The sequence below is a fragment of the Castor canadensis genome, chromosome 4 (assembly GCF_047511655.1).
Source record: "Castor canadensis chromosome 4, mCasCan1.hap1v2, whole genome shotgun sequence".
In the NCBI taxonomy this organism is placed as follows: domain Eukaryota; kingdom Metazoa; phylum Chordata; class Mammalia; order Rodentia; family Castoridae; genus Castor; species Castor canadensis.
Genome location: NC_133389.1, coordinates 56,624,057 through 56,651,537, shown reverse-complemented (window position 1 = coordinate 56,651,537; position 27,481 = coordinate 56,624,057). Strand labels below are relative to the sequence as shown.

General features: G+C 44.0%; 1 protein-coding gene across 2 annotated transcripts in view; it reads right to left on the bottom strand.

The window, feature by feature from the left end:
- Emilin2 (elastin microfibril interfacer 2) overlaps positions 1–19,243 on the bottom strand; it is a 55,133-nt gene extending 35,890 nt beyond the window's left edge. The window contains exons 1-2 of one of the 2 annotated variants that reach the window (XM_074070223.1): positions 19,053–19,243; positions 18,019–18,141 (exon numbers count right to left, since the gene is read on the bottom strand). In XM_074070223.1, coding sequence (XP_073926324.1) covers positions 18,019–18,141; positions 19,053–19,237 — 308 coding nt within the window. In that variant the 5' untranslated portion in view covers positions 19,238–19,243. Of the gene's footprint in view, positions 1–18,018; positions 18,142–18,548; positions 18,815–19,052 lie in introns of those variants that run through there. The other variant, XM_020163698.2, reaches the window with a different exon arrangement.
- Between the last annotated feature and the right edge of the window lie 8,238 nt (positions 19,244–27,481).

Here is a 27,481-nt window from a genome sequence, read left to right as displayed (position 1 = left end):
CGGGTCATACAATGGGATGAGTAGAAGCCTTCCCCCACAGTGAACTTTTCTCCTTATTCCAGAAGACAGAACAACTCTACAGTCCTAAAGAAAGGATTAAGAAGCAGAACAGCCAGCTGCAAGGCTGAGTCCCAGTTTGGCTGCAGTTGATAGTGGAGTTGTCATTCCTAGATTTGCTAGAAGATCAGAACCTTCCTTCTGAGAAAACTCACATTGCTGAAGATGAGGTCATCTCCAAGTGCTGGCTGCATCCAGCTCCATGAAATATAGCTTAAGCCTGCATTCCAACAAGTCTGTATTCTTTGCTTTGATTTCTTCACTTTGGGAGATGCATCTCCAAATCAAGTCAATGCACCAACAGCCAGCGGGGAGGAGGGAGGAGGTATGGCACATCCCAACAGGACCCTAGCCAAGTGTGATGCTGAATAATCCAAGAGGGCACACGTTTCTAAAGAATTCTTTCTGGGAGGACCATTGCTGTGTAGGCAATTTCCCCCAAAATTCTATACCACTCCTCTTCTCAAACTTCCATCCTGTTTCCTCATTCCTGGAGTCAGAATCACAGAACACCCGTCTCCTGATCACTCCCTAATGAACTCATCTTCAGTGTTCCCACAGTGTGGACCATGAGAACATCTGCTGGCCTGGACCTCTTAGCATGGTGCTCACTCACCGCAGATGCAACTTCCCATGATTTTGTGATCCAAACCTTTCTACTCAGAGCCACTAAACAGCTAGATTTTAATTATTCCCTTTTCTTTTCAATTGCCCACATTTCCCACAAAAGTCATGATGATTCCAAAATCCTTTTTTTCCCATTTCCTTTGACTTGACCTTTCTCTGGTTTTCGACATCAATTCCTCCTGATTCCAAGACCTCAGTGACTCTGTGCTTTCTCTTCTTCCTCAACTGCATCTCTGCCACATACACCCACCCCCCTAGCTATCCCTCCAAGATGTTCAAAATTGCTTTGAGATACCAGAGCTGTGGCCATAGCATCCTGGCATCTCACCTGTCATCAATTCCAGATTTTGGCTGAGGATCATGGACATTGAGAAGCTCCTAGGCCACACCTGCAACCTGGTGGTGGCCACTCAGACACAGAGAATCCAGGGAAAGAGGGAGTTTCTCTGCAGATATAAAATCAGATTCTTCATTTGGGTCCATTTATTCTCAGTTAAAAAAATAATCTCAGACTTAAAATACAGGAATGCTGGGTGCCTGTGACTTACGCCTGTAATCCTAGCTACTCAGGTGGCAGAGATCAGGAGGATCAAGGTTCAACGCCAGTCTGGGCAAATAGTTCTCAAGACCCTATCTCAAAAATACCCAACACAAAAAAGGGCTGGGAGTGTGGCTCAGGTGGTACAGTGCCTACCTAACAAGTGTAAGCTCTGAATTCCCAGTTCTGCCAAAAAAAAAAATAATAATAATAAAAATAAAACTTGTTAACAGATGTGGATCCCCTTTCATCTCAAAAGTCTACATACTTGCCTCCCTATCAGTTTATAAGAACTTAAGTCTCACATTCTCCTTTGGGATTAGGACAATTCCCAAGCTTGCTTTTCCCTGGGCCTCTTGGGATCTGATGTGGACTCTCAGAACCACAGTGCATCAGGATGACCAGGATATGGAAACCCACACCATCCAGTTCTCTAATAAAATCCAGTGCCATAAACCTACACAGGCAGTAAGGATGTCACTAAAGATTAAAACACAAATGACTTAAAGGATGTCACAGGTGTCACCAATTTTAAAAACCTAGCAGCACTCTCCTCCCCCTAACAAACTTAGGGGGAGAAGTCTTGGGGGAAAAGCTGTTCTCCTACTTCTTCATGGTGCCTCCATCATCACCACCCTTCACACTAACAGCAAGTAAGGTTCTTTTTACCTTGCTAAGCGGCCCTCTCCCTTCCTTGGTATTGTCACACCTCCAGGCCTGCAGGGGAAGGGGGAGGGGGAGGAGTATGTGGTAGCATGGAATGGTCTACCTCTGTGCTACATGTGAACTAAAAACTCCACTTAATAATGCTGGGTTCACAGGAAAGCAATGCGAGTCAACGCCCTGTGTAGCTACCCTTATCTCAACCAGCAAAAACCCTTGTTCCTTCCTATTATTGCTTATACTCTCTCTACAACAAATTAGAAATAAGGGCAAAATAGTTTCTGCTGGGTGTTGAGGGGGTGGGGGGGACAGGGAGGAGGAGGAGTGGGTGGTAAGGGAGGAGGTGGGGGCAGGGGGGAGAAATGACCCAAGCCTTGTATGCACATATGAATAATAAAAGAAAAATGAAAAAAAAAAATAAAGGTACAAAATAACAGGTAAAAAAAATAATAATAATGCTGGGTTCTCATGGACTATGTAAGAAATGTGAAACTTGGTTATAATGCTTTTGCCTTTTTTCCCCAATATGGTCATAAATTAGAAAAGAAGTACAAGTATTCCTGTAGGGATTTTTTAAAAACTGTGTTTGAATTCTACCACTTGAGTCACTCCACCAGTTTTATTTTTATTTTTATTTGAAATTTTTTTTGCAGTGCTTGGTTTTGAACCCAGAGCCTCCACACACACTGAGCCACCACTGGTTCTATGAATGAGTTACACCCAAACCCTTAGTTTTAAACATAGTGGCTTGCTTTCTATTTTTAAATTAAATTAATTTTTTTAGAAAAATTACATAGTTTACACTATTCTGTTGTTTTACTTTAAAAAAAGAAAGAAAAAGCTAATTAAATAGGGTTGTTGTTGTTTATTTGCAGTGCTTGCGATCAAACCCGGGGCCTCATAAAATGCTAAGCAAATGCTCTATCACTGAGCCACACTCCAGCCCAGATAGTGTTTCTTGAGACACGAGCAGAAGCTGGTCTGCAAAGACTTTACTAATACCTGCCTCAACCAATTTTCACAAAAAAAATATACAAGTAAGCATGGTATTTTCAAGGAAGCCACAAAATTAATCTTTATAAGAATTCCCTGTATTTTTAGTCTTTAACTTTCTCCAAGAGCAATTATATCCGTGGTCATTGTATGCTCCCAACAATAGCCAACTCATCCTTTTATAGCTGTGTAACATGAATCCTCACAATGAGAGCAATGTCAAAATCACTGAGGTACACCCTTATCACTGGGAAAAAAAACCTCTTAAATGTTGTACTGAGATTGCCAATTATGTAACCTAAATCATAACTTACATCATTAGTTTGGTTTTTTTACTGGAATCCATAATATCACAAGCCTTCATTTTAGCTACAAGTTGTTGCATTTTCACTAAGTATTAACAATTATTTTCAAAGACAATGTATGCCAGAATTTCCATTTCAAAAACCCAAGCCATAGACAATTGTTCAAACTTATATTCTTCATGATCAGAACTGCAAACCAAACTCAGCTCATGTGATTCCTAATGATGGAAGGAATGCACGCTGTATCTTCAACCATTCATTCAGCAAGCATCCTTGGGCATCTGACCACTGGTGCCTAAGCCAACCCTATGGCTTTCCTTGAGCCACCCGTATCCAATATGGAACAGTCATAGCTAACTGGAGGCTATATGGACAAGAAACTATTATCTGTAACAACGGCCTCTGTACTAATTCCAACTCAGCCAAAGGACAGTTCTACCAAGCAAGACCCCAACATTTCTCTAATCTGCAATTTCCTGAAACATACACTGAGGCTTAAAATTTTGTCCCTCTTGTCTCCCAGATATTGAAAGAATAAAACTAGACAATACCTTGGAACAATAAAGCCTTATATACATGAAATTTATATACAGTGCATTTATTTAGTATAAGTAAAAAATATGCAATAAAACTAAAAACATGGGTTCTTTCTATAATAACAGACTCAGTTGCCCACAGGATGGATTATAGTTAATTCCTGGCTATCAGGTGATAAACAACAAGGTCCTAATTGTTTTGTGAATAAATGCAATCTTGTGAGCTGGGTGGGTGTGGTGGAGCATACCTATAATCCTAGCACTCAGGAGATGGAGGCAGGAAGATTATGAGTTTGAGGCCAGCCTCAAAAAAACAACAGAAAGTCGAATGCTGGTGGCTCATACATACTTGGGAGGCTGAGATGGGGAGGATCATGGTTCAAGGCCAACCCAGGCAAATTGTTTGTGAGACCCTATCTCCAAAATAACCAGAGCAAAATGGACTGGAGGTGTGGCTAAAGTGGTAGAGCACCTGCTTTGCAAGTGCAAAGTCCTGAGTCAAACCCCAGTCCCACCAAAACAAAAAAACAGTCTTGCCAAAACCTCTAAATGACAGTCCATGAACTGGTGATCCTTTCTATCACTACCCTTAACAAAGTGCCACACGGATGGCTTCTCAGTGACGCCAGAGCACTTGTCCTCAGAACCTGTGTGGGATGTTGCTGTGTCATCAAGAAGCTGAGGAGCTGGTCCCAGGCTCGGAAGCCCACTCTAACATGAACAATTCTCTCATTGCCCTGCATCAGGCCTGGCATGGACCATGGTCAGTCTCCTGAGAGGGGCCCTGCACCCCTTGCTCCACACAAATCCATCTCGCACACGTTGCCATGAACATTTGGAAGCACAGCTATAATGACATTGCTGATCAAAATCTGCCATGAGTCCCTTTCCACGAACAGTAAGGCCTAAACTCCCAACCACGTTGCGATGGATATGGATTGCATTCCTCCAAGACATGCTGGAGTCCTAACTGCCTATGCCTCAGGAGGTGACCTTATCTGGAAAAACAACCTCTTCCAAGTCAAGGTAATCAATTTAAAATAAAGTCATTTGATAAGCTGGTGTCCTTAAAATGTATTAGTGTGAACTGAGGTATTGAAAATTGGTATGGCTTGATGTCAGATAAAGATCTTTATCTATCTTGAAAAAAAAGCGGCGGGGGGGGGAGAATTTGAACACAGAGATAGACTTACATCTATCTAGAGGGAGACAATGTGGAGAAACCTGGGGAGAAGAGGAGAGAAGCCTGGAACAAATCTGTCCCTTGCAGTCCTCAGGGTGAACCAACCCTGCCAGCACCTTCATTTACCATTTCCTGTGGTGGTCCCTTTATTCCACACCTCTGTGTCTTTGCTCATGTTGTTTCTTGGCTTAGCTGGCCTTGGCCTTCTCTCACATCTCTATATATTCAGCTAGAACCTTCCTTCAAAGCCCGGTGGAGCTGTCACCTCTTCCAAACAAGTTCTCAGATTCCTCCTGCCTGAAAAGTATTTCTCCCACTTCTGAATACCTTGAACACTGTGTTTCTCTTACTGAAATCCTCATTCCTACATTTGTAATTATTTCTGTTTGTCCCATTTCATCTATTGGATGATGTGAACTTCTGAAAGGCAGGAAAGAGATCGCTGCTGTATCCCCACAGTGCCCAGTTCTGGGTCAAACACAGGCCTTGAACAAAAATCTTTGTTTCATGAAACTGAGCACCCAATAGTCTTCAAATTACAAGTCTTCTCTATTGAGTTTTCTGCCAATTCAAAGTGGTTTATGTTAATTATACACCCTTAATCTAACATTTTCTAGGACTATGAATTTGAAATGTGGGGCTTTCCCTCCAGTATGGCTTTCTCTCATGTTCTACATCTACGTTTACCATCTCAGCCATTCTTCAGGAAAATCAGAGAAGTAGCCTTACTATCAATGTAAATTACCTCCCACACTCTATCTTGCTATAAATTGTCAGCTACAACACAATTATGTGCAAATGACAGTATACACACACACACACACACACAAAGAAAGCTACTCAGGGGTGAGAAGCAATCAACAATGAATGCAAAGTCCAACATAAGTGAACCTCAAAACAATTCTGCTCAGTGAGAGAAAGCATCAAAGAGAGAGCACCTACCACATGGTACTACTTACATGAAGCTCTCCAGAAAACGCAAACTAACCCACAGCTATGGAAAGCGGGTGAGTGGTTCCAAGGGTGGGGATGTGTGGGGAGAAGATGGGTGGGGGATTACCAAGGGGTGAGGAAATTAGGGGTGGGAGGGTGAAGAGTATGTGTATCAACTTGATTACAATGTTGGCTTCATGTGTATGAGCACATGTTGAAATATTAACTTATGCAACTCCCAATGTGTACAGTTTATATGAATTGTACTTCAATAAAGCTATTTAAAAAAAAAACTATACATTTCTGCATGTAAGTATTTTACAGTCTCCAAGTCTGATTGGGGGTGGGGCTCAGCATGTACAATACCCTGGGTCTAATCCCCAGCACCAAAAAATATTAAACAAAACTCCCAAGTCTGTGAGAGTAAAGTGCTAGAGTCTTGACAATCCAATAATAAATCTCAATTAAGTAGAAACTAGAATCGGCATTGTTTAGTCTTTTTAAGTTTCAAAATGGTGGGACAGGAGTTTGAACTCAGGGCTTTGGAAATGGGGGTCTTACAAGTGATTTGTCCCAGCTGGCCTCAAACCTTGATCCTCCCAATCTCAGCCTCCCAAGTAGCTAGGATTGCAGGTGTGAGCCTGCTTTTTTTGCTTTTTTTAAAAAAATGTATTGGATTACTCTTCAGACACAGATGTTTTCACCTATTGGGAACTCAAGCTTAGTACTTATTTTTGTACTTTTAAAGATATGAAATGAATGGTTAAGGAAGACAGTGAAATTAGGATTTTGTGTGTATGTGTGTATAACTGCCTTCAAATTGCCATTTTGTGTAAAATCACACACAAAAAAACCCAGATATTAGTATTTTGAAAATAAAACAGGTACTGGGGAGTGCTCAGTGGAAGAGCACCTGCCTAGTACAAGCAAGGTCCTGAATTCAATCTCCAGCACCAAAGGAAAAAAATATATATATAATAAAAAGTGACCACCAGGTATGGTGGTACACTCCTGTAATCCCAGCAGTTGGGAAGCTGAGGCAAGAGGATCCCAAGTTTGAGATTAGACTGGGCTACATAGCAATACCCGTCTCAAAAAAACAAACGGAAAAAAAAGTGACCCCCAATTGGGATCACTAACAAGAGGCACTTGGGAGGTGTCTTATTATTTGGCTCAGCAAATAAGCCACAAATAGCATTTCTGCTTTCCCTCCTGTCTTGAAGGGAGCAGGAGCTCTGTGTTTTGTCTTCACTTCTCTCTGCAATGATGCAACACGATGATTGCAAATCTCTAGCAAGTGGCCAGAGATGATGCCACACACCGTGTTGGGAAAGGGTGCATGGCCCATCCCCGCGAGCTGGGGCGCTGACCTGGCATCCTTGCCCGAGAAGTTCCTGAAGAACCCAGAGGTAGAAGACACCAAACACATGAGCCAGGCCTGGACACTGTCAGCCTTGCAGGCTAGACCCAAGATTGTGGAACGTTCAGAATCTTAGGAAAGGCTTCCCGCTGCCCCCCTGCCCAAGCGCAAGCCCTTCATTCAAACAGTATGTGAGGGAGTTTGCTCAGTGGTGAGCTGGGAAGAGGCCCCACATACCTTCTCCAGCACCACCAAAAAAAAAAACAAAGGCAGAAAGACAACAGCCTGTGAGAGGTCTGGGCTGAAGGCTGCCATGAGCCAGGGAAAGGCTTTAATTGGAGGCAAATCCTCCTTGTGAAGGGCTGGATTGCAAAACCCACCCCCGCCCTGAGCTCTGTCGAAATCACCACCAAGATATGTAAAAAAGCTTCAGTAGGCAGAAAAACAAGCCGTATTTTCCCCACTACAGTTTAGAAGACATTTTTGTGTGCTTATCTCATTATCCTCTATCACCCCTGTGGAGCAGACGTAGGGAAACCACTTCCAGCCAGGGGAAAGCATCTTCCACCTTGTTTTACAACGGACTGAGAGCTAATCTCCATGCAAAGATAACCTCACGGGACCCACACATCAGGCAGACCCTGCACAATCACAAAAGAAAGTTGAGGAAATTGTCCTTCATTGAAATGGCCAGCTTGAAAAGCCTTGTATGCAATGTTTTCCTCTTAACCAAACGCATAATAAAATTCATTGTCCTGAAAGGCTGACACTGCACAGCATAATTTTTAGGCTATTCCCTCATCTCTGGTTATTTTCTTGGGTGGAGAAAAGAAGTTTAAGAGCAGCCAGGTCCTTTGACAAGACACACCCTGATAAATTTGCCTTCTCCAGCATTTTCAAACCAGGAATTTGATTCATTTAAATCCTCCCTACTTTTTTTTTTCAGCACCCATCACCCCTTTAAAACAGGAAGGAAGGAAGAAAACTTTCTGGCAAGTTTAGTTCTAATCATTTCATTATTTTTCCCTCAATGTGAACTACTGTCACATTGAAAAGGACTACATTCCTCTCTTGATCCCTGCAGGGAAACTGTTCTTTGTAAGACTTGTCATGCTCAGCTATACCACTTGACAAAGTGGTTCACTGTTATTTTTAAGCCCAGAAAAGTGCTTCATCAAGGATGGAGGCAGTTAATTCTGAGAAGTACAAAAGTCACGTAACCAGCAGTAAACCAGAACATTTGTGTGACAGACTGGAAGGAATCAGAACACTGGCAGTTTATTAGCATTAGCATTTGAAAGACAGCATGGAAGAAGGGCTGAGGATGTAGCTCAGGGTATTCGCCTGGGATATGCGAGGTCTCGGGTTTGATTCCCAGCACTGCAGAAATAAATGAAGCGACAACAAAAACAGTATGTGAAGCATTACGAAATGTCGTATGGTGCACCTACCACACTCTTCACTCAGCAATCATGAGAAACAACCTTAATATTACCTACATGTGGAAGAGGATTGTTTTTGCTAAAAGTAAAGAATTAGCTCAGTGGCAGAGCTCATGCAGAGCACGCAGGAAGCCCTGGAGTCAATCCCACCACACATAGCAACGTGTTAGTGGTTAGGTGGAAGGTCACTCAGGGATTGGCACTAGTTAACCATCACATCCTAGCTAACTTTTCTCTACTGATCTCTGCCAGGCACTCAAACACCTGCAGAAGCAGCAAGAAACATCCCTGCAGGATTTACTCTAAATTGACATCATTGCTTGCACACATTCCCCAAACTGTACTGCAGGCTCTGCTTCCAGCCATCTCTTGAGTTTCATGACTTTTTTTTTTTTTTTTTGAGACAGGGCCTCATTATGCAGCCTAGGCTTGCCTCAAACTCTCGATCTTCCTGGCTCAGCCCCTGAAGTGCTGGGATTGTAGGCATGTACCATCACAACCAGCTCTGTTTCATGTAATTTTTAAAAGTTGATCTTAAGCATGTCATTTTCCTTTTATCTTAGATCACTGAGTTATTTCATTATCTTTAGCTCTCTAGTCTTTTCAAATCAAAGCTTCCAAAAATAAGACCAGGGGGAGACTGCAACATTCCGGAGAGTGAAGACAAAGAGTGGTTGAGGCACTCTGCTAGGGAGCCCTTGCATTCCTGTGATAGTGGGGCTTTCAAAGTCCTCTCAGCTGGGTTCCCTCACTTGAGCCTCCTCCCAACCAATCCTGCAATGTAGACCTGAGGAAAATGGGTGACTTGCCTGAAGTCACAGCGCAGTGAGAGCTCAGGCCAGATGCCAAGTCTCCTATCTCCTCTTCCAGAACACACTGGGTTACCACCCCACCCAGCCCTGATGACCCAGCAGGGAGCCTGTCCCCCTCTCCTGTCCCTAATATGATTACAACTCCCTACAGGCCGCCCCACCCGCCTCCCTACTCCAGAATTTTAACTAGAGTACCACGTGGAACAGATCAACGGAGCAAGACCATTACTGGGGATAAAATACATTTGAGCGGAATCAAACTGTTTTTCTTAAGACCATAACTTTGACTTGAATCCTATTAATTTTTTTCCAAGATTATAAAAACGGTAGAAAGTGAAGCCCAGAAGCATAAAGTTCTCTGCAGAGCAGACTTGGCTCTACCCAGGCTCCTCGTTGAGTTTGTGACTAGAATGAATGTAAAAATGTTCTAGAAATGGCTCTTCTAACAGCACCTGGGAGGTGAAAGGAGCAAATGAAACAAGAAACTTGAAGGAAGGTGTGAGTTCTGCAAGGAAGTCATGGGATACCACCTCCAAAGGCTGGGGAGGACCATACTCAACAAGCAGCCACCACCTGTGGCTCTAGCTTGGGTGCTTGTGAGTCAGGACCCCCTTGGGAGGTAACTCCCTACCACCTCAGCCTTCCCCAGCTGATTCAAATCACCTTTCATGCCAAGGACCAAGGGGCCTGACAGCCAATTAAAGTTACAGGGGGAAAAAAAAAAATCTCCCAAAGTTATCCACACAAAAGGCACTTTATGAATCAGATGGTATTCTGTCCTGGAGACGAAGACAGAATAAAATTGGCTGGAAAAGATGTCAGCCTTCAGGGGTCTTTGGGTTTTCTTTCCCCCCCCAAGCCTTAAGTGTTCAGGGTGTGAGTGGAAAAAGTCCCCTTTTGCTGGAGGAGATTGCTCCCTAATAGACAAATTTCCTTCCAACTGCATGATCATCTGCTCCCTCGGAATCTGAGGATTAGCGGTATCCTGGAACTGAACCCAAGAACCAACACCTGCTGCAATTTCCGATTTCTGTTACCCCAGCTGCACAGGCGCTGTGTGGACCCCACCCAGGTCCCTCTTCCAGCTCATGAGATTCTTAAACTGCTGATAGGGACAAGTGTCTTTATAGAAGAAGGAGAAAGAGAGAAGACACAGAGACAAAAGAGAAGACCATGGGAAGAGGCAGACATTGGTTGATGCAGCCACAAATCCAGGAAATGACAGGGAAAAGGAAGAAGGACCCTCCCCTGGAGCCTGTGTGGTCCTGACACCCTTGGCAAGCCCTTCTTACAGAGTTCCCCACAGCAGCCACACACACACACACACACACACACACACACACACAAACACACACACAGCAGCCACAGTTCCATTGTCACGAGAGCAGCAACGATCTTAACCATGACTTTGGGGACGGATGGTGAGTCAAAACAGAGACAGAAGCTAGGCATGGTGGGTGAACATCTATAATCCCAGCACTCAAGAGGCTGAGGAAGGAGGATCCTGAGTTAGAGGCCAGTCTCAACTACATAGCAAGATTCTGTCTCAAAATATAAACAAACAACAAGACAGAGACAGTGTGACAGCCTCTTGTTCATAGTGAGCATCGCAGTATGGGTACTGGATTCTGAGTTTTGGAAAAGCGAAGATTGTGTCTGCTCTTTGACTTGTTCCTTTTGCCCCACCCTATGGAATCCCATGCCCGGAACCACACCAGGCCACAGGGCATAACCGCAAGGGCAAAAACCACTTCCTTTGGTACATGCTCCCCCTCCCCCCCAAAAAAAGCAGAACCAGAGGCAAGCAGGAAGGAAAGCCAGCACACGGAAGATGTGGAATCATTTCCTTGAGAGAAAGGGATTTCCTGAGCCTGGAGGGGGTCAGTAACTTTCCTTTACCTGACTCTCTGCTAACCCTGCCTTCTGAGCCTCAACTCAGTATCCTAATGTAATCTGGTGGCACAGGTCCTCACTCCTCTCTCAGGAGTCAATTTACAACTGAAAGGCAGAACCTGGAGCCAAATCCAGGGTGTGAGACAAAGACTGCTGCCTCTTGGGAGTTTAGCAGAACTCAGCCCTTAGCAGCCCCGGAAGACAGTTTATGGCACCGGGCAACAGTCAATGAGCCCCATCTCACTCTAGCCAGGCTGCTGCCCAGCTGCTACCTCAGTTTGCCCCACTGTGAAACAGCAATGGCTACCCTGCTCAAACTGCTAGGCAATGGTGGGAAGGTGAGAAGAGACCCAGGGACAGACACTCTGGAGGTATGGTGTGTCACCAGCATTCTCCTTTGAAGCGAAGCTGGCCAGTCAGCCAGGCAGAGGAACACAGACCCAGGCTGTGCACTGGGGGGCACCAAGTCCCCACACCCTCCTGCCTGCTTCTTGTCCTTGTTCCTCCCTGATGCATCCCAAAGACTGAGGTGCTGCACTTGGGGTGCTGCACTTGTCTCTAGAGTGGACAGGGTGGAGACTACAACTCTCAGGACAAGGTCCTAGTACTTGTATGACTGTCCAGTGAGGCACTGGGCTCTGAGCCCAGGGGTCACGGTCTTCTCCCTGACTTGACTGAACAGGAGACTCGATTCAGGATTACAGCAGCAACACACGGGCCAATGAAGCTAATGCACTGTTTTAAAAAGTTAAAGTGTGTATATCCAAACTATAACAGAGAAAAGTGCATAGTAGATAGCAAATCCAGACAACTACTAAGAGAACTGTACACACAGACACATAGCTTTGAATGTTTATAAAGACGTCATTCATTACAGCCCCAACAGAAACAGCCCAGATACCCACCAACCAGCCCAGGGCTCAGCAAACAGTGGCCTTTGGGTGTGTGGAGCCAGCCAGCACATCTGCTCTCCCTAACAGTGAACTTGAGCATGGCCTGCAAAGCCTTAAAATTTTACCATCTGGTTGTCATAGAAAAACCTTTGCAAATCCCTCAACTAGCAAATAGAATAGATCAAGAAATGATGACTTGCCCGATGAAGAGCCACAACCATAAGCAAAATGGATGAACCTCAGAAGTTGCAGCAAGCTGAGTGCTGATCCCCTATGATCCCAGCTCCTCTGGGGGCTGAAGAGCCAGCAAGGTCACTGAAGCCCAGGAGTTCCAGGCCAGTCTGGGAAACACAGTGAGAGCCTGTCTCAAAATAAATACATAAATGAAAAAGTCTCATGCTGAGTGAAAGAAACACATGGAGGGGAGCACTTTAAAAAAGTGAATGTTATGCCATATAAATCATGCTTTGATTAAAAATGCAAAGAACAAAACAACAACAACAACAAAAAGATCTAATAGGAAAAATTGTAGCAAGTTACGATGCCAGCCAAAGGAGGCGTGGGCAGGGCGGGAGCAGATGCTGATAAACCCAGTCTGTTGGTGGTGTTAGAAAGTAGAAAACTCTTAGCCCTACAGAGCCTCAACCCTGAGTTGGGAGGCACAGGGAATAGAGGCAATAATCTTGCCTTCCGTCTGGGGTCTTTGAACGTCTTGGCTAACACTGTGATCGCTCCATGAACAGGACGCCTCCAAATGCCACAAATACTAACAGCTGTCAGGCCGGGCAGGAAGTGCTGGGACTATGTGAATTAATGTCACAAAGCATGAACAATGCATGAAAGAAACAATACCTAGTCCAATACAGAGAAGAAAGAGTCATTTTCTACTGCAGTCCACCCAAACACAAGCACTGGGGTAGAGGAGGCTGTAGGAAATGGCAGACCTTTCCCTCATCCCTTTCTTCCCCACCAGAGGGGCAGCAACACTGCACAGGCTGGTAGGCAAAGCGCGCGCACACACACACACACACACACACACACGTGCGCTCGCACCGTGTGCACAAACTGGGGCTTGTCCCAGGCAGAGGGTTTAGACAGCAGGGACTGTGGCACGTGGTATGAGAGGAGCCTAAGGCTTGGATATACCACACCTGGATTTGGTTCTGCTCCTTCCTAACAACTTACCCTCCTGTCAAAGGGGCCTAAGCCCAGGAGGTTGCTCAACGATGGAAGGTAAGAAACCTGAGGGCTCATCCCTGGAAAGTGATACACTAGGGGAAATATTCCCACCCAAGGCAGCCTCTCTAATGATTTCAATCTGTATCCACAGGAAGAATTCCAAGTCACTCAGATTCCCATGTCCCCCACAATTTGTCCCCAAAGCTGGCCCAGAATCAAGACAGAATCTCTCCACATTTCCTGCAAAGACTTCAGATGCAGAAGTAAGGTTTGGTCACCACATTGACAGACTGTTTGCTTGGACTATCCCAGGAGCCAGTAGCCACAAGCCTACCAAACTGGCCAAACTGCCAGAGGTTTTTACAAGCAATCAGAAAAATTCCTTAATGCGATGAAATTTTCAAAGCGATCTGGTTTTCTATTAAGAAACAAAGTAAACCAATTATCTCAAAAAGGAAAAAAAAAATTCTGAGACCTCCCTTGAGACAATACTAAATGTTAAATATTCACCAACTTAACTAGTCAACTTAGGAACTAGTTAAGAGAACACAAACTACTTTCTATTGAAGCAACCCTCCTCACATGTAGTGAGAGAAAGGAGGGGAGGGAGGGAGAGAGAGAGAGAGAGAGAGATCCCTAATTTTAAATTCCTAAGTGACGCTAAATCTTCATAATAGTTAAGAATTATTAATGTACAATTATTTACACAGAAGAATGGTATCACTCACAGTAATTAGGGCATGAGTTTTAAATTGCTTTTCTGGAATATGCTTTTAACACCACCACCTTGGGACAAGTTTCACAGTGGTGGCTGAGCTCAGGGGAGGATGTGCAATCCTGAGTGTCAAGTTCAGTGCCCCTCCAGCTTTATTCATCAGCTCTGGCCTCATTTATTTTACCCTTTCAACAACTGACTTAGCAGCCTAAACAATCAAATGAGTCAGTGTTTTATTAAAAAGCAAACAAACTGTATAGCAGCTTGGCCAGTGTGACAAATGATATAGTCCATTGCATTGTAGCAAAATGACCCATAGTACAGTGAGGTTTGGGGCACATGCACGCACGCCCACACATGTACATGCACAAACAACTGCACGCAAACCATTCTGGGCACCTGTGAGACTCGCCTTCCATGAAAGATGCTGTGAAATGTTCTCCATGGTCGAGCTCTGTGCTGTCTCCTGAGAGCATGCACTAGGACAAGCAAATGCTCCACTGCTATGGGGACAGAGGGCAGCCCATAAGGGCTGGCAACCTTGGATTTGAAGGCAACTCAGTCACTGTCATTAATTACAGAATGGCTCATCTCAGTTGATATCCAACTTACAGGACTGCTGCAATAACTGAAGAAACTAATATATGGGATGAAATGTCCTGAGAGTGCCTGGCACAAAGAAGTCACTTTTCAGTGTCAGAAAAATGATTACTTATATGCCCACATAGCATATGGAAACCTCCTGCTTACATGATGATATCAAAATTCTCAATCTGGAATCTAAGGCTCTTCATATACGCAAACAGGGCATTGCCTGAGTCCTTCAGAAAATCATGCAAAAGTCCCCACAGCCCAAGGAGATTGTGCATGCCCAAAGCTGAGGCTGGGCACAGTTCTCCTTTCGTCAGTATGACTTCCTGCATCAAACCCCTTCTTCCCCATGCATTTACTTCTGTCCCCACATTGGCAGAATTTTCTCAGACGTTGAGTAATTTTTTTGTTTTAGACAGGGTCTTGCTCTGTAGCCCAGGCTGGTCTTAAATTCGCAATCCTCCTGCCTCAGTTTCTCAGAGCTGGGATTACATGCCTGGCTTTGCTTTAAGGTTACTAACTCCCTTTTTCTACCAAGTGTTTGAAACACCATGTTCATTTCTGTGTAAGTGGATTTCCTCATCACCCACTCCCCTAATCTCACAAATGACAATGTCGGCATCCTACTGTTATGGACATCTCATCCACTCTATTTCTGGAAACCTTAGTCTCTGGGACTTTCCCTGGGTCTCTGTAATGTCTTTGCTCCTCTCCCTCTCCCTCTCCCTCTGCATCTCCCTTTCCCCTTCTCACTTCTCCTCTTTCCCTCTCCCTCTCTCTTTCCCCTTGTCTGGCTTCTCTTCCCCACTTTCCTTCCACTGCCCCTAAGATTTCAGCAGTGCTCTGATGGCTCAGACCTGCCATCCTAGCCATCTCAAGTAGCCTCCAGCCCCACACCTCTAACACTGGCAGAAATGACCCCTCAGTTACCCCAACCCCATGGTGGGTTTCCAAAATCCCCTTGCTTCCACAGGTCTCTGGTTCTAAGAAATAAGTCATGACCTGACAAAACCAGTGATGAGAGGTTAGGGCAAACTCATCAAAAACAGTCGAGGAATTCTGGGCGAAATGGCCATTTCTCTTCTAATTGTAGAAAGGATGTTATCCTTTGTCTTCAAATCTCCTAGCCCTCAAAATTTAGGAAACATTCAATCTTTGAAAAATAAGGCAAACCATTCCGTTCCTATTCCTAAAGAAAAGGCCAAGACTAAATTAACTGTTGAAGCTAATTTCAAGATTTTCAAGTTTATCACTAAAACATTCTGTATTTTTTTTAGTTTCATACTTACAATGCAGTACTTAAAAATGTAAAAATGTACTTGAGCTGTTTACATGATTTTTATTGATGAAAAATAACTAGGTCACTTAATTTTAATTTTGGCTTTGTTTAATAAAACAACAGAAACATCTGCCTTTTTTTTTTTAATAGCTTTTCTGTTGTTCTTCTCACTGGGTGGCAAAAACACACGCCAACTGTCTGTCATTAACCTGCTGATTTGCAGGTTACCCACTCCCCACTGATGACCACGTATCACTGAGTCTTGATAGAATACAATGAAATCATTTGGTTTTATGAGCAGCTAAAATAATTTGAGAAAATAAAAACAAATCATCTTCTAAGTAAAAAGCATCACTTCCCAAAATGAAAATGTATTGAACTCTGAGTTGTCAAAGTAAAGATTAAGATTATAACAAATCAGAAAATATAGGGCTGGTGGAGTGGCTCAAGATGTAAGAATGCCTGCAGGTGTGAGGCACTGAGTTCAAACCCCAGTGCCGTCATATATATATATCTATTTATTTATTTAAATAGGTATATATATAGTTCTTGTATAAAATGAATTAAAATGAAAATACATAGTTCTTGTATAGAATGAATTGAAATTTTCCTGCCTATTTCATTCTAATTTCAATCAAATCCATTTAAACTGTGTTGAAAACTCTACCAACCATGTATAAATCTTACTTGCCTCTCACCATGGCTGCTAGCTGTGGACTGTGAGGCCCAAACTGTACTGACTAGATGGAGGTAGAATGACAACTTACCCAACTCTATGTGACAACCAGGGACTCAATTTCAGCCTTTCCTCCGTGCATTAGAAAGTAGAGACCTTGCAGCTGGCAGAATGGCTCAAGAGGTAAGAGTTCCTGCCTAGCAAGGGTGAGGCCCTGAGTTCAAACCCCAGTGCCATCAAAAAACACAACAAAACAAACAAGAAAGTGGAGACCTCTTCTTCTAAGTTTTTGTGAGTTTGTTTGGCTTTGTTTTTGCCTAGTGGGAACTATCCCATCCCTGCTTGCAGCTCCAGGGCAACCTGTGTGGGCTGTGGTGACCACCTACACCCCATGTCTGGAGGCTCATCCATCTACTGCCCTCTGGAACAAGGCTCCCTGGAGGACAAGTTCGGTCTGTCCCTTGAACTTGCCAAAGACAGATCTGCCTACTGACTATTCTTTGCTGTGATGACAACTGTGCTCTAAGACAAACAACTTATTCTTAGTGGAAAACAATTTCAGCCATTTATTCACATCGGTCCATCATCTGATATTTGACTTACACAAAAACTCAGAAGTTTCTGATGACAAGTGAATGTGTGATGTGCTTCACCAAATTCGTACACTCATGCACTGCTTCCTCCTTGTTTTTTTAAGATGGTGAAATCTTTATAAGTAAAAAGATGATTAATTCTTCCCCTTTTCTCTAAGCAAGAGACAACTGCTTAGCAAATCCCCAAATCTAACTTGAAATGAAAAAGCACACTTTAAAGCAAATTATTCCTTGAGGGCTTCTGTTTAGAAAACTACCACACTGAAGAGGTCTGTTTTATGGGGACAGTTGGGACAAAACTGTCTCAGAACACCAGTCAACCAAATCTCTCAACTGATCCTACATTTAAAAGTTTTTATAGCTGTATACATTTTAGAATCTTCTGTGTGCCCCAGAACAGACAATATGGATCTAATTAGATCCAGCTGCCTTATGTTAGTAATAAAATAGAGATTGAGGAGGGAGAGAGAGAGGAGAGAGAGGAGGAAGAGAGAGAGAGAGAGAGAATGTGTGTGTGGGTGAGGGCTTTGTATGTCCTTTCCTTGCCTAGGCAATCACAAACTCCCAAATCCTGCGCATCCTCAGTACTTAGTTCAGCACACGTTCTTAAATAGCCCAGCGTGGTTGGTGTCCCACTCAGCGCTCAAACTTTTCTGCTGCTGGGTGTTCGCCAGATGCTCCAGCCCCACCCCACCCCCACGGCCCAGGCCGGGCCCGGAGCCCCGCCCGCTGCTCTGCTCCAGAACTTACACCAGCGCCGACGGACAGGGCATCTGGTTCCAGGCACAGTTGTACTGAGCCTGGATAAAACTCTCGCTTCCCTCCAGCACCGAGCAGCTCACGTTCTTGTTCACGATGTAGGCGCACCAGTTCCTGGGGTGGAGAGAGAGGGAGAAGGGCAGGGAGTAAACTCGAAGAACAATGAGGCCGGGGAAGAGGCCGCTGAGGCAGCAGCGGACCAACTTTGGGGGCTGGAGCTTGACAAAGTAGCCACGCTAGGGTGCGAGGTGCGCCTTTGGAGAGCGTGCGCCGTCACCGGATCAGAGGCTGCAATGAGGCGCAGCATGGCCCCAGGGGCTCCTGCAATTCCCGGGAGTCTTCCAGATCACTCTGCCCTGAGCGCGGGGTCACTGTCTCCGCCAGGCGCCCTCGGTGGGGCGCACTGCCACCCGCAGGAGTCGCCGCCCCGGGGAACCCATGACCCAGCGGCCGATAGGGGAGGACAGGCGGGGGGTCCGGGGCGCTTGGGTTGGGGGCGAGCGGAGGGGACGTGCACTTACTTGTTCCTGGCGCTGGGCCGCGCGGGGTACGCGGGCTGCGGGCCGGCGTGGCACAGCTCCACGCCGCCAAGGGCCAGCAGCGCCAGCGCCCAACGCCAGGGCGCGCGGGGTAAGGGCCGGGTCGCCTGCCACATGGTGCGCGCGGGACCGGAGAGCGGCGACCCCGGCGAGCGCACGAGGCTGCCAGCGGCCGGGCGCCGCGGGGGAAGGCAGGAGCTCGCGCCCCAGCCGCTCCTCGCTCCCTCTTCTCCTTTTGCACTGGCTTCTCCACGGTCCCTCAATGACGCACAGGTCCCCCCCGGGTGCCGCCCTCTCTATTTCACTTCCCTCTCCGAAACGTGACTCTTCCCTCCACCACGTCTCCCTGTCTCCAGTCCCTTCGCCTCTCCGCAGGGGGTTTGGGGTGAAAGAGCTAAAGGGCTCGGGGTAAGGGGCTACGTTCCCGAATTTCCAATTACTCATTCCTTTGGTCTCTGCCCAGAACCGAGCAACTCCGCCTCTCACCTTCCACCAGGCGCGCCCCTGGCCCCTCCGGAAACCGCCGAAGTCGGCGCGTCTGGCGACCCTCGGTCGAGTCCTGGTGCCGGCCTCCCGGGATGGACGAGGGACATCTCTATCGGCCTCCGGGGATGGGGCGTTGGGGCTCCACTCGGATTTCCTGCGCTGGCAAGATCTGGCCATTCCCCCATTATGGACTTAGGAGAGTTGAGAGGGAAATGAGCTCTCCACCCGATACTGCCTTATGCGTCCTTGTAAATTTCCAAGACCATGGATGGAGGCAGCAGCAGGACAGTAGAAGCTACTAACCACCCTTCCCCTCCAACAGCTTTTCAAAGGCAGCGTCAAACTCCGATTTACACTACACTAATGTTTGGAAGGCAAGCTCTTATGTCCTACTCGGATCTTTACTTTCTTTATTAAAAGTCAATATTAAAGACATTTTCTCCACTAGAATCTTGCCTTTCCTTCTAAACAGTTCAGACAACGCTAGACATTTGTCCTTTCTCTTTTTTGCATGTTTTCTGTCTATTTTTGAATTGCGCAAATCAGTTACTCCTTTCTTTTTGGAATGAAGAAACTCCACAGAAGAATGTTAAAGTTAGCACCAGCTGGGGAAAGAGGTGCACACTTGTAATCCCAGTGCTCAGGCGGCTGAGGCAGGAGGATCGCAAATTGGAGGTCAGCCCGGGTTGCATACAGTGTTCCTGACTCAAGATGAAACAAAACCCAGAGCAAAGTGGTATATTCTCAGGGGTGTTGGGATTGCACCTAATGAACGCTGTGCTGATGGTATTTCCATATTGCACAGACTCACTCCAACACCTCAGAGCTAACAGGATGCTGTTGGCTGTGAATTGTTTCGTGGAAGTTTTGCAGTGTTCCTGCTCTACGAAATGTTGGTCCGTTTTATTTCTCATAGGCTTTGATGGTGTTATGTGGCCTTTTGGTTTGCAAATGGAAGGAAGAAAATTCCCTAAGTAGAAGTTTCATCAGAGCCAAGCAGAAAATTATACCATGTAAGGACATAATCTGTTTGTGAACTATCTAAATGAAAGATCATGCAAATAATGGACTGAAGTCATCCCAGCCTTCAAAAGAGCCACCGTAGGGGGCAAAGAACACAGAGAGATAAAAAGCTGTCTGTGTAACCCAATCTGTATCTGTATGACTTCCCTGTCCTGCCTGTTGTAATCTTGTTTTCTCCATGAATTGTCTTAGACACAGAGAATGAGTAAAGGAAAAATGGTAGGAAACATGCATGTTATATTTGTCTTCAACTAGCAGCTAACAACAACTCCTTCATCCAGGTAATCCTCAAACTTTAAAGAGAGTTGAAATGAGCAAGTCAAATCTGTTTTTTCAATTGAACCAAAGTTATTCCAGGAACATATCCAAGAGTTTGAGCACCAACTGTGCATTGAGATGATGTGCTGCTCAGTCAGCCTCCATGGGCTCCACGTCCATGGGTTCAACCAACCACATGTCAAAAATACTTGCAAAAACAAAATTGGGTCTATATTAAACATAAAGACTTTTTTCTTGTCGTTATTCCCTGAACGATGCCATATTTATATAGCATTCACGTTGCATTAGCTATTTTATGTTATCTAGAGATGGCTTGAAATATATGGGAGAAGATGTGTAGGTTATAAGCAAATGCTGTGCCATTTTATATAACGGACTTCAGCACTTGCCAATTTTAGTACCCATGGGGGTCCTGGAAACAATGACCTACAGATACCAGGAGACAATTATATTTAATCTGATACAAATGGCATTTATCAGTAAGTAAATATTATTCTGAGTATGTTTTATTTGTTTCTTTTGAGACAGGGTCTCACTATATAGCTCAGACTGGCCTCAAACCTGCAGTCCTCCTGTGTTAGCCTCTTGAGTGCTGGGACTGCAGGTGTAAGATATCACACTTGGCTATTCTGAGCATCTGTTACATGCTAGGCTTTGCAAAAATACTGGGTTTCCATGAGTGAGCCCCAACTGACTTGCCTAGGCTTAGCGTTTCCAGGCATTCCTGTGCACTGGAGGGTGTAAGTCCCTGATGTACAAGTCAGTTAGTGAGCCAGTGGTTATTGCACGTGTCTCTCTAAACACAGGCCCATATACTTGGTGTGGGGCAGCTCCAGAAGGATGGAAGAAGACTCTTGGCTCTCATGGGATTACCATGGTACTTGGGGCCAAGATCCTGAGAGACTCTTTTGTTTCTTTTTCCAGCCTGAGGAGGAAAAGGCTCAAACTCAGGAACCAAAGAGCCCTTCACATGAAATAAGGCACAGGGGTAGCTTACTGAGTATGGAGGGCTTACTCATATTAAGAAACAGACTAATTGGGCAGGTCATCTAGTCCCAGCAATAATGTGGGCATAGTTGACAGAAGGCTGCAAGTGGGAATTCTTCACACTTGCCAATTGTCTTCAATGAGGGCTTGAAAACTGTCAGTTTCTATAACAATCTGATGGAATTTCTTCTGCATTTAAAACAAAAGTTTCCCACAGTAACTTGTACCCTTGATGAATGTGATCAATTTACCTAAAACCAAAATCCAAGCTGGAACTACTTAAAAATCCATTCTTGCACGGGGACATACATAGCTCAGCAGTAGAGCATTTGCAAGGCCTGCACAAGGCCCTGGGTCGCCAGGCTGTGCGTTTGGGAACGCTTCTCTTGGAAGCAGTGAGTCTGCCAGGCCTCCAATACTCAGCCACCCCTTCAGTTTCCCGGAAGAAGGAGGACGGTGCCTATTACTGAGGCAACAGGCGGGTACATTCCCCCATCACCACCCCAGTCATCTGGGCATGTGACATTTGATTAACACGAGCTGATTGCATCTAGGATGCGAGTCAAGAATCATGAGACTCTCAGGCCTCCACATCTGATACCTCATATTTATTTTCTACAACTCAAAAAAAGCTTCCCCTGGATTTCTAGGTCTACTTTACATTGTTTTTACTGATGCTTTGTTCTGTTTATCTAATGATTCTTCATTTTTTTATTGTATCATTTTTATTGTTGCACTGGGAGTACATTGTGACATTTACACAAGTTCTCACAGTATATCATAGTTGAATTGATCCCCTCCATCTTTCTTTTTTTTTTTGGCCATTACTGGGTTTGAACTCAGGGTCTCACACTTTCTAGGCAGGCACTCTACCACTCCTCCATCCCTGTGTTGTGCTGGGTATTTTCAAGATAGGGACTCTTGAACTATTTGCCTGGGCTGGCTTTGAATGGCGATCTTCCTGATCTCTGCCTCACAAGTAGCTGGGATTATAGGCATGAGCCACTGGCATGGCACCCAGCTCCTTCCTTATTTTTACTATTTTTTTTAAGTGCTGGGGGGTCAAACCCAGGGCCTTGCACATGCTAAGCAAGAGCTCTACTGCGAGCGGCATCCCCAGCCCACATGGTCATTCTTTTAATCATCTCTCTTGAGAGATGCAAGGAACATATTTAAAGCTGTTTATTAAGGGTATATGCTCTTATGCATTTTACGCAGTCACCTGAGAATTTCAAACCTGTGAGAAGTTCAAGTCATGCCTGAAATCACACATGAACAAAGTGTACTTATGAGTTCATGCAATTGAGTTAATGAAGTTAGTGTACTGTTTAAATTTTGGCACCCTCAAGCCCTTAGCAGAACGATTATGGGCAAGCAATGAACCTTTCTATCTTCAGTTGTCTCCTGGAACACGAGAATAATTCCCGTGTCTGTTGGGAGGATTAATTCAGTTGCCACATACACTTAGCGGAGGGCGAAATGGAGGAAGAGCAAATTCTCACTTGTTCTGTGGCCACCTTAGAAACGGTAGCACGTTTGTAGCAAGGTTCAGGGACTTCATTATTCCACTCGTGCACCAACCAACACTGAAGCTGACCAACTGCTTCTTCTAAAGAAGCCTAAATGTGACGTTCAAGAACAGAGCACTGGGCTCCTGACTTTTAGCCCAGTTTTCTTTCTATGGCTCCCCACAGAAAACATACAGCTCGGCTTATTGTTTGGGAGAATTAATACGTTACGTTGCACAGGAATTTATTTTCAAGCAATTCAACAAGCTCTTTGGGAGGTTTAATAACGCTATATAAATAAATTCAAAACACAGGCAATTCAATAGTAAATATCTTTTTTCCTCAAAAAAGATGAAATTAGTTACTAATTTTTTTCAGATGTTTCTTAAGCCTGAGAGTACTTCCTAGCGTACAGCTAATGTATGCCACATATGACATTCAAGACTCCATTTCTGTCACATTCTTTGGGGGGTGTTGTTTGTGTGTTTGTTTGGTTTTAGTTTTCTGAGACAGGGTCTTGCTATATAGCTCATGCTGGCCTCAAACTCATGGTCCTCCTGCCTCAGCCTCCTGAGTGCTGGGATAATGGCGTAACCACACCTAGCATGGAGTGGTTTTGAACACATTTTTTTGTCATAAGAAATAACTGACAAAAATAGTTTCTTTGAATTGCTTCCAAGATAGCTACAATAGCTTAGGCAGTAATGCCTTTGTATGTATGAGTCACATCAAACTACACTGTACTTCATCACTTACACAATAGACTTGATCGGAGGCGGAGTGGGTGGTAAGGTGGGGGGCAGGAGGGAGAAATGACCCAAGCCTTGTATGCACATATGAATAATAAAAGAAAAAAAAAGAATAGACTTGATCATTCTAGAGTAAAAATGTAAATAGGCAGAATGAGTTTGATGATTATGACATAAATTATTAAATTTGAGTCAGAATGGTATGGAGTACTCATGAACAAATTAACTCCTACTATTTCAGATTGTACAATTCTAAGCAAAGTTTTAACTAAAAACATTGCTATCTAAGGTCAGTAAATTCTCATTTTTTGTAGTACTTATGTTCTATATAATTGCTACGAACACTGAATTAGCAAATACTGAACAATTGCTCCTAGAGAAAATACAGGGTTAGGTTCCTACAAACCTCTGGCCACAATATTTTGCCAATAGTCAGTACATACACAATTTTGTTATGTGTTTCTGTTTAAAGACACACTATACACTGTTCATTCATTAGTGCTAAACTTATAGCCAACCGCGCTTTAACTCATGCCTGAACGAAGCTTATCCAAGACACATATTTTCTCCACAATACACATTGCAGCCTTCTTGTGCTTAAGAACATCCATCAGCACTCAGCACACCACTTGAGAACCATTTCAAGCAGTGAAGTCATCAATAGAAATGCACAAAACATGGTACCAAATTTTCCATGAAAAGCACACTTGTTCACAGTATGAGCTGAAACAAGAAGGTGTCCTGTTACACTCATCAGGGAACATGCACATCGGTGACTCAAATCTTTCACCACTCTGTACATGTCCACAAACTACCACAAAAGTGCAATAATTATCGTTCTTGGGCCACAAGTCTATTTTAGTTAGTAAACAAATTCATAAATAGGGAATCTTCAAACAATGAGGGTTGATTATATTTCAGTGAAAGTCAGGGAACAATAAGAAAATGCAACATTTCAGGGGGGAATGTTCTTGGAATTTTGTGGCTATCAAAAGCTTTGTTTAGGGGCTAAGAATATAGTTCAGCAGTAGTGTGCTTAGCACGCATCAAGCCATGGATTCAATCCACACTCGTGTTCTTCCCATCACCACCAGCATAAAAAAAAAAAAAAAGGGATTTGTGTAGAGTAGTGAGGAAATTTTTTATACCCAGCACACTGTAACAGGCAATATGAAGACAGAGAAAAGAAAATCTAGTTCTCTCTCTCTCACTTTTATTTATTTATTTTTTTTGTGGGACTGAGGTTTGCAGTCAGATCTTCACGTACACACACCTTCTGCCTGATCATCTTAATTGACTGGGAAACAAGACACTCATGATAAAGTGACAGTGAATAGAAGGTAACAGTACAAAACTACCTGGGTGATAGTGAAGAAATAGAAGCTAAAGCATTGAGAAAAGTTAAATATTAATTAGAAAGGACTATGGAGTGGGGTAGGGTGAGCTGAGAATTCTGTTTGTTTGTTTGGTTTGGTTTGGTTTTAAATCAGCCATGATCTCCAGGATGAATATCACTTGCAGAAGAAAGGACAACTAATGTGACCTTATACATTCAATAAATGAATGTGTTTTGCTGCGTTTTGCAATGCTGAGATGGAACCCAGGGACTCTTGCTACCACTGAGCCATGTCCCCAACCCAAATAACAGTGGCCAGCTGGTAGATTAACTAGATTGAAGTAGACGTTCTTATAAATGGCCAGGAAGGGGGTGAGGCAGGAAGACCAGGTCAGGTTGAGTAGCAAGGGATATTCCACTAGTAAAAGTCACCAAAAGGGCCCTGGGTGTAGCTCAGAGGCAGGTAGCTTAGCACATATCACCGTAAAGGCTACAGGAGGGAGAAACTCTATTTTCCTCCCTTATCTAAAGATTGGTGGGCCAACCAGATGACCGGATTTGCCTGGGTAATCCCAGGTTGCTCCTGTTGTACATCAGTGATGTTTTAAATTATTTTTAGTATCTCTTTTGCTCTTTAAAAGTGCCTAGGTTTGTATAATAATGTCATTGCATAATATGGTCATTCTAAGAGATCTAAAATAAACTGAAAACCACACTGTGTTTGTTTAAGATCTTTTTAAAAGGTTAAAGTGTTAGTACATATCAATGCAAATAGTCAGAAAATGGGAAACAGTTGGCTTGCATAAGTTGTAACTGTAACTGTACTTAGGTGAGCTCTTCTGTTCTATTATGGCTGCATGCATTTTGGTAACTTTTTTATATTTACATTATTAAAAGTTGATTAAGCCCTTGAGTCTTGATTGTTTAATTGGTTGTTGTTGAAGCTAGATATTCAAATGAATGAACTTCCCTTGGCTCTGTCTTTTCAGATTTAACTGGATTAAAAATGAATAATCAGAGACATTTCACTATATCATACTTTTAAACTCAAGCTCAGAAAATAAGAACACAGCAGTGTGGCACTGTGGTCTATCTCAGTGCTCTGGACTGGTCACAGTACATTTAAATAGGGCAGAGCAGTAAGAACCTGCTCGTGTGTTGCCCACCACCTAAGCCCCACTGACAGCTGGGGCTACTGTTTATATAAAAAGACTAAAACAGCACAAACAATATGTTCTGAGCAGATAAAAGACTACTATCTTTCAACTAATGGAAAATACAAGGTAGCCGTGAATTTCACGGTCGGGAATGAGGAGGGTCAAGGAAGAAAGGCTCTCGTGTACAGTTACACTAGTACATGTTTTCCCCCAACTTCTCAAAATATAAAACCAAAGTATTTTATTTCTTGAATATTCTGAGGTTATGTTCTCTAAAGGGCTCTTTAGGGGCAAAGTGGTGCCAGGATTCCTGGGAGAAATAGGAGGAACACTAGAAAAAGTTTCAGAACTTAGTTCCAGTGAGTCTCAACCCTAAAAGAACTTTTTCTTCTGCTACCAGGGACAGCAGAGTAATGAAGGCTTTTAAAATAAATATTTGTGGACTGTGGTTTTCTAATGTAAATTTTATCAAAGTGTAATGTTCTCATGAAAAAGTGCATAAATACAGCTAGGGTGTAGTTCAGTGGAAGAGCACTTGCCTAGCATGTACAGGCCTTGGGTCTGATCCCCAGCACTGCATAAAAAAATCATAAATCATAAGTAATCACCTCCATGAATCATCACAAAGTGAACACGTAACCGTTTCCCAGATCATGAGGCAAAACATGGCGACTACCACCCCCTCCCCCAAAGCCTGCCATGGCTCTTCTAATGATCAACAGTACCCCAAAACTGCTTATACTCTGACCTCCAACACCACTGATTATTTCAGAATAAGGGTTTGTTGAGCTGGGCCCAGTGGCTCACACCTGCAATCCTAGCTACTTGAGAGGCTGTGATTGGGAGGATCATGGTTTGAGGCCAATCAGAGGAAATAGTTCATGAGACTCTGTCTCCAAAATAACTGGAACAAAATGGACTGGAGGTGTGCTCAAGAAGTGCCGGCTTTGTAAGCGTGAAGCCCTGAATTCGAACCCCAACCCCACCAGGAAAAAAAAATGTTTGTTGAAGAAAAAAATCATTTCTTATTCACCTTAATCATATTTTACCCTTTGGCACAGCGCCTGGCACGTAATAGTTATTTAATAACATTGTTTGAATGAAGGAAAGAAAGCAGATAGGGGTCCGACTTTTAGAAGACTTTGACCAATTAACTTATGTAGCATATAGGTGGAAAGTGACATTCAGTTTGAGTAAGCACTGGGACCCAGGGAGCAAACTTGGAAGCAAGTTGGAAACTCACCCCCTGAAGAGAGGTTTTGTTGTTGGTGGTTGTTGTTGTTGTTTGTTTTTGCTCAGTGCTAGGAGCCTGTGCATGCTAGGCAGGCACTATACTCCTGAGCTATCGTGACCCCTGAGCCCTGAGTTTTACCTTTTAACAAATGTAAAC